This window comes from Sinocyclocheilus anshuiensis, unplaced genomic scaffold (assembly GCF_001515605.1).
Source record: "Sinocyclocheilus anshuiensis isolate Anshui unplaced genomic scaffold, SAMN03320099.WGS_v1.1 scaffold757, whole genome shotgun sequence".
In the NCBI taxonomy this organism is placed as follows: domain Eukaryota; kingdom Metazoa; phylum Chordata; class Actinopteri; order Cypriniformes; family Cyprinidae; genus Sinocyclocheilus; species Sinocyclocheilus anshuiensis.
This window is the reverse complement of record NW_015540870.1, coordinates 41,740-49,974: the sequence shown is the minus strand read 5'-3', so window position 1 is coordinate 49,974 and position 8,235 is coordinate 41,740. Positions and strand designations below refer to the sequence as shown.

The 8,235-nt window shown below is 35.8% G+C and overlaps 1 protein-coding gene across 1 annotated transcript in view; it reads left to right on the top strand.

Moving 5' to 3' along the window:
* The window catches only part of LOC107688076 (intraflagellar transport protein 43 homolog), a 32,678-nt gene that overhangs the window by 12,112 nt on the left and 12,331 nt on the right, over positions 1-8,235 (top strand). Inside the window, exons 3-4 of the mRNA XM_016485627.1 lie at positions 3,080-3,115; positions 4,901-4,947. Coding sequence (XP_016341113.1) covers positions 3,080-3,115; positions 4,901-4,947 — 83 coding nt within the window. The remainder of the gene's footprint in view (positions 1-3,079; positions 3,116-4,900; positions 4,948-8,235) is intronic.

Sequence of the window (8,235 nt, the reverse complement as noted above, 5' to 3'; positions counted from 1 at the left end):
AATTCTTCTTCAAAGGCTGCAGTCAAATCTTAACAACTTGTGCTACAGTCGGTCTGTGAAGGCAGGAAATTACACCAAAGCGCTTAAAAAGGAAAAGACTTTAATGAACAAAAATATGATTCAGTGAAACTGCGACTTGTTATAGCACTTGCATATCATTGCTCTCTTGTTGGTTTTGATTGCTTCCATTGTCCTCATTTGTAAGTCGCTTTGGATAAAGCGTCTGCTAAATGACTAAATGTAAATTAATCCAGCATCAGTGCTATAGGGTTTGTTCTGGACCCCCAGAATCGCATTTAGCTGTGGCCCCGCTGCAATGAGGGTCAGTCACCACATGATGGAGTCACCTCCTGTTAAATGAGTTTTACTGGACCGACCAGAATGATTATTATGATCACTCTTTCTGCCAGTGTTTATTTCAGTAATTCACATGTGATCTCTAATGTAAGAAAACAGAAACACCAATGTTTCAGTATGACGTTTTTGATGAGTATGCACATATTTTCATCATTATGAATCGGTTCAATCCAGCTACAAATTCTGAACGTATACTCTGAAGTCTGCCGTGCATTCATATTCTGAACACAATTTCTGTGCATGCTGAGAGCAGCATTTACCATAACCTGTTAATTCTATCAGAGAAAACAACGCAATCATCTGTATAAAGAAAAGCGCTAAATTTATTTAACAAAACAAGAAGCAGCAGTCAGTAGGGTAGTGAAAACATTGCATACGGTGCTGCTGAGATCCTCTCTGTTTGTTGAGATCCTGTTGTTGTTTTTCGACTTCCTATTCTTCTTATGACACATTCATCTTCATGCTAAGTACATGATAAAACCACTATATACACTACTGATCAGAAGTTTATGGTGGGTAAGGTTTTTGAATGTTTTTGAAAGAAATTTCTTCTCACCAAGGCTGCATTTATTTGATTAAAAATACAGTAAAAACAATAATAGTGTGAAATATTATTGCAATTTAAAATAGCTGTTTTCTATGTGAATATATTGTGAAATGTAATTTATTTCTGCATCATTGCATCATTACTCCAGTCTTCAGTGTCACATGATCTTCAGAAATCATTCTAATTTGCTGCTCAAGAAACATTTCTGATTATTATCAATGTTGAAATTATATGTTAATATACCAAAGTTAACATGGTAGTTTTTACTGTATATGAAAACACAGGTGGTCAATAAAACGACAAGTTCATCACAAGTAGCATTTCCACAAGCTGACTATACTAATAATCACATGACCTCATCACACTTGTCCAGTTATCAACTTAGAAATTGTTATTTTGAAAATAGTAGACATACTGTATGCTGGAGAAATGTTAGTATGTTAACACGGCTGTTGGCTCAGTTAGTGGGGATTGAAGCAAACTCTACACGTCTCTCAGGAAAGGTCAAAGTGTCGCTTCTGCACGCCTGCCAAACTTATCTTGATTCTCTCGGCTGGGAGGTGTTAAAAGGCTTCTCGACACATTGATTCTCCTTCTGAAACAAAGTAATCGTCCCCTCTGAAGAAGACAAGGACTTTTTCTTCATCTCAATGTGACCCCTCGTGCTCAATCACCGGCGCTCTGTTTCCGCTAATCCCACAGCAGAAATCCTGGGATTTGCAGATCTATCACTCCTGATTGACACTAAATGATCTGTCAGTTTATTGATGAAGCTTTGAAGCTTAGTTGTCACAATATATTTTATCCTGAACAACTTTTTCCAGACCGTGTTTATTGCACTGCGTTACACGGGTCTTAATGGAGAGCGCTGTAATGAGTCTTAAACAGCAGCCGCGTTACTATGTTACTCTTTACACATTACTGTATTACCCTTTAATGCTCCTAAGGTTACAAAAGCTCAATTTGACACAGAAATGCAGTATCCAAGCTTTTGGGAATCTCTGAATGCACAGTAGCTTCAGGATATCAATGCATTTTAAAAGTATATTTGATCCTTTAATTGTTTATTATCTTAGGGTTAGCATAAAACACTGGCTTGAATGCTTTGATTATGTTAGAGACTTGAGATGTACATTGCTGTCAGGATCCATTAGGTGGCGCTCAACACCAGCAGAAAACCAGCCTGTATCTCACGTTAACCCTGTAAACACTGGCTTATGGAATAATAGTCTAATAGTATAATTCTTTGAAATGGAACATTTTGTTGAACCTTTAGACTAAAAAAAATCTAAAACAAATAGTCTGCATATGTGTTTTTGTTGAGTATCATATTTGATGCATCAGGCTTTTACGGCTCTGTAATAGAGAGAATATGGAGAAAAAACAGCTCAGTTTTATCCAGAGACTCAAACTGAGCAAAAATATGAATTTGCTGCAGATGCTGAGATCTTTATAACTGTATAGCAGATACTGACATAAAATGCTATAAATATCAGTGGTCGCTCTATATCTGCAGTAATCTGTCTCAGTAAGATGAGATTGAAATGATCCAAACATATAATGCAGTGATTGAGAGCTGAAGAAATAAAGGCTCCTCAGAAGATGTGAGATGTTCTGGAGGCTTGTGAAGATCATTCCTCCGCTGAGGAACAGTGAAAGTAAAGCTTCTGGAAACAAACGCTCCTCAAAAGATCCTGAGGATCAGATTTGAGACTAAAACATGATTGATGGAGAATCAAGTAAAGCTGAGCTGCTTCAGTCCAGTAAGTGTTCATCTGGAGATATTACTGCAGTTATTCTGACGCTTACTTGATCAAAATCAGTCAAGATTTGACACGTGAAGCTCCAGCTGAAGCTGGACGTTTCTACAATTACACTAACAGAGCTTTAACTGCAACTCTAAACTATCAATCAGAGACAGAAGACATGAGGAGATTGAGTGTGAAACAGCTTTAACAGCAAAATTTTGATCATGTTGATCATTTAGAGACATTAGAAATGTGTGCAAATGATTATTCACCACATTAAAGTTTTTCAAATCAAATGTCATTAATTAATGCTCCCAGTGTGTTGTGTATGAGAGACTCTGCTGGAGAGCACGTTACAGCAGACATCAGACTGAGCAGACGAGCTGTGATCGTGATGCTGATTGTTGATTTGTGATGTCCTCCACAGGTCCGGACGCCGGCTGGCTGCAGAAGAGCTGGAGGAGTGAGTTTACACCTTTACTGTTTCACTTTGACACGCCGTGATCAGGAGCTGAAATCTCGAGAAACGGGAATGTTTGTTTATGCTCTTGATTTAAGGAGGAAATTACCCTCGTGCTGAATTTGTCCTTGGTTAATGTGAGAACAATCACTCTGATTAAAAGATGTGATGGTGGAGTTTACATATGTGACGCTGGACCACAAAACCAGTCTTAAATGTCAATTTTTCAATTGTTAAATTTTTTGAATTTTTTATTGAATAAATAAGCTTTCCATTGATGTATGGTTTGTTAGGATAGGGCAATATTTGGCTGAGATACAACTATTTGAAAATCTGGAATCTGAGGGTGCAAAAAAATCTAAATATTGAGAAAATCATCTTTAAAGTTGTCCAAATGAAGTTCTTAGCAATGCATATTACTAATCAAAAATTAAGTTTTGATATATTTACGGTAGGAAATTTACAAAATATCTTCATGGAACATGATCTTTACTTAATATCCTAATGATTTTTGGCATAAAAGAAAAATCTGTAATTTTGACCCATACAATGTATTGTTGGCTATTGCTACAAATATACCCCAGCAACTTAAGACTGCTTTTGTGCTCCAGGGACACATTTATAACCTGCGGTTAGGGACTAGATCACTAGCGTCATCACCACTAGGACTGCACAGTATATAATCATCATATATTCATAGTGATTTTTCTGAACATTATGATTATCAACTATGATTTTTATTTGTTCATTAATTTTCCTAAAGATTGCCACATTACACTAGTTACACCTTGTCTTGTGACTGGCAGGTATAAACATGTTGCTAACACTTTCCATTCGTTAACATTAATTAATGCATTTGCTAACATGTCATGAACTATCAATGAGAAATATATTTATTAATCTTTGTTGATGCTAGTTAATAAATGTAGTATTCTTCATTTTTTGTTATGGAAGCTTGTTTTTGCCATGGAATAACAAATTAAGATACCTTTTATCTTAAAATTCTGACTCTTATTCTTGCAATTCTGAATTTTTTTTCTTTTCCTCAAAATTATTTTTTTCCCCTTAGTTTACATCTTGGAATTCTATTTTTTTCCCACTGCCACAGACTAGAAAATAAAAAAGGTAATTGCGACTCATCTAAATTTTTTTCTTGCAATTGCGAGTTTATGTCTTGCAATTCTACGTTTTTTACCTCAGAATTGCAAGTAAAACGTCAGAATCGTGAGATAAAAAGTTACAAGTACCTTTTTATTTTTTTCATCCCATGCCAGAAACAAGCTTCCATAGTTTATTCATGTTAGCTCACAGTGCATTAACTAACGTTAACACATACTTTTGATTTTGAAAAAGTATTAGTACTGTAGAACTATTGTTTACTAGTGTAGTTAACTAATGCTAACAAATGAAAACTTATCGTAAAGTGTTACCAAAATGTTAAATGTGAAGTATTTAATTTCTACACCACTACCAGGACCAAACGCTGCAAACCAAATACAAAATAATAATTATTCTCACACAGGTTTCCTCAACACCCCCGTCTGCCATGAAATATTATTATTTCCTAAACATTTACTTTTCTGTTTGCAATTACTATTTTGGCTACAATGGCTGTTTGGTTAAAAGGATGGATCTTCTGATTGAAAAATAAACCATTAGTGAATGTGTAAATATGGAGGAATGTGTTTTTAGCTATATCTCACCATCTCAGAAGCTGTTTTACTCATGGATGGAGTATTTGTCTCTGATCTCTTGTGTTTAACATGACGTCTGTCCCTGTGTCCGAAGCCGGCGACTGAGGCCACAAACCCCCGAGGCCTCCGACAATGAAAGTGGTGAGTAGATGATTCCCACAAGCTCTGTTTCAAACACATTTACTCTATTTAACAGACAGCAGCTCCGCAGCTTATGAAATTCAGACAGAATTCAAGCTAATGGCTGCTGATTTATTGTACGGCATTCCAGAAGGGTGCTGGATAAAGCAGCTCATTCAGTGAGAGTCCAGCTGCTGTGATTGATAAATTATATTCATTCATAAACATGACTTCATGACAAACACACTTACACTAGGCTTAAAAGACCTGATGGCTTGAGGCTCAGAAACGTGTGATCTTCAGGCCGTATGTTTCTGTCACTCACTCTCACAAACAAAAATAAAAAGACCTTAAATAATTTTAAAAAATACAATAATTTTTGAAAATCAAGAGATTATGCAGAAATAACATACTGGATACAGCTACCAGAATAGTCATTAAATGACATTCAAATACATCAGTATACATATACAAGCTATTATATTTATACTGTTGAAGCGTCCAAAAAATAAATAAAAATAGGAATATTTGATAACAGAAATTGTTTGATTGTTAGTTTTAGGAATTAAAGTCCAGATATCTATGTTGGTAGTGTAATTAAATAAACAGTGTGCATTATTTTCCGTGTTACCTGCAGCAAGATATTCCTGTTTAACTGTCTGCAAAAGTCCAGCAGATGACGCGTTTTACGTTTGACAGCTTCAGGGCTTTTGTGAAAACTACAGATCGTACTTCCGCATTTTTGTATTCCCATTCACAGATGGTCTAATCAAGCCCAGTGCATCATGGGTGTTGAAGTTCTGCCACCTTTTTTCACCATAGCCCTTCTCTGTTTTCTCTAGTCGTGTAACACTGATTTAAAAACATCACATTTCCACTGCATAGACAGAAAAGTTTTATTAGAGCTCCATCTTGTCAGCGGTGAATTATCCTTTTAAATCTTCACAAAAGGGAATTACTGCTCAAAAACCTTACAAAAAATGGGAATTGTGCACATTCGCCATTTGTGCTTTTGAAGACTCTTGAAAGAGACTCTGAAGGACTCTTAAAGAGAAATGTGACGACAGCAAACATAGGGAGTCAGTTTCCAAAATATTAGGCCGAACTAGTTTGAATGGTCAGCACTGACAGGTCAAGACATACTTTAGTGTCGTCATCATGCACACACATCACAGCTCTCATCAGTTTCCAGGGTTATTATGATTACTTAAAACAAGAATTAAAAAAAAATTGAAATGAAATAAAATAAAATAAGCTTATTTCACATAGTTGCCAAGATTTCTAATTTTCATTTAGTTTAAGTTGAAGTACTAAAATAATACAAATAAACACCCTAAAACTGATGAAAATTACAAAAACACAACATTACTGAAAATGTAATGAAATTAAAATGAAAACAGAAAATATAAAAATAAAATGAATTAAAAATATTAACAAAAGCTATAATACATAAAATATATGAATGATGATGAAATAATAGTCTATATCAAACTAATGGCATCTCATAACTAGTTGGTGCCACAGTACTTGCCAGGATGTTGCGATGCAGTTGCTAGGGTGTTCTGGCTGGTTGCTAGGTAGTTTCTTACTGCGCAAAAGAGCCTGTCCTCAAATCTCAGATCTTCTGGTCTCAGGTCTCTTCTTGAATGTAAGTTCAAGAAATGTTATCATCCATCATCAGGAGGGACAACCAGAAACGTGATTATTATGATGCCAGTAATATGTTCATATTATTATGTTTTTTTAATGTGGTCATATGTGACCCTAGACCACAAAACCAGTCATAAGGGTCAATTTGAGATGTATACATCATCTGAAAGCTGAATAGATAATCTTTCCATTGATGTATGGTTTGTTAGGATACGACAATATTTGGCTGAGATACAACTATTTGAAAATCTGGAATCTGAGGGTGCAAAAAAATCTAAATATTGAGAAAATCATCTTTAAAGTTGTTCAAATTAAGTTCTTAGCAATGCATATTACTGATCAAAAATTAAGTTTTGATATATTTACGGTAGGAAATTTACAAAATATATTCAAGGAACATGATTTTTACTTAATATCCTAATGATTTTTGGCATAAAAGAAAAATCTATAATTTTGACCCATACAATGTATTTGATGGCTATTGCTACAAATATACCCCAGCGACTTAAAACTGCTTTTGTGCTCCAGGGTCACAAATGCTCTGTTTTACCAAGCATTAATAAAACAGTTATTGGTTGTCAGAAGCAAACATATGGATCTCTGTACCTGACATCATGAGCTCAAACACTCAAGCTTCTTTACTCTTTCGTGGAAAAGTTGCTTCAACTCATGAATAAATAAGAAAATAACATCATCTTGTAGAGCCGTGACACATGACTTTTTGATAGAATCAGCATCAAAAAGCGGTTTCTGGTGCACGTCATTGTCGATTCCCTCTCGACCTCGTGTCACAGGTCGCATCTCGACCTCATTTAAAAAACGTTGTTTTCTCTCGCCGCTTAATCGTGGCGTTTGCATACCGAGAGCTTTACATCGCCGCGCTTCACATTGAACTCTGGCACATTTGTGTCGATGGTGCATTATTCGGAAAAGTTGAGATCCAGTAGAGCGTTAGCGAAGGCTGGACATAGAGGCTTTTTGATGTCATTGCACTAAGACCATTAAATTTTACTGGGGGTCCGCGGGGGCCCGAATCTGCTGAACGCACTGCTTTAGAATGAGGAGACGGTGTCACCTCGCGCTCATGAATATGAAGCAGCGCTCGTGCGCGCCTGCATTTATTTGTATATCAGGAACACAGATGAATCTTGTCAGTGACTAAACGAGGCTGGCATTTTTAATTAGCTTTAATTAAAAATGAGAGAAAAGGAAGAAGTTATCAATGTAGGATAACGGGGCTTGTTACGAGGGTCAGGGAGATGGAACTGAACGTGGCTTTTGTGACAGGATTCAGAAAGTCTGAGAGAGAATTCAAAATGAATTCAAAATGACCACGTTCATCTCCTTGAGACTTTAAGGAGGAGCATTTTTGGGCATCGAGGCTGCTTCATAAGATACTAAGGCAACTTTGTGTGTATCATTTGTGGAGATCACTATCAACTATTCAATAAAATTGTTCAATGTAATGAAAAATACTGTTTTACACATGCTATTGTTCAAAATTATAGTAAATACAGTAATATTGTGAAATATTATTACAGTTTAAAACAGCTGTTTTCTATGTGAATATCTGTTAAACTGTAATTTATTTCTGTGATGCGCAGCTGTATTTTCAGCATCATTACTCCAGTCTTCAGTGTCACATGATCTTCAGAAATC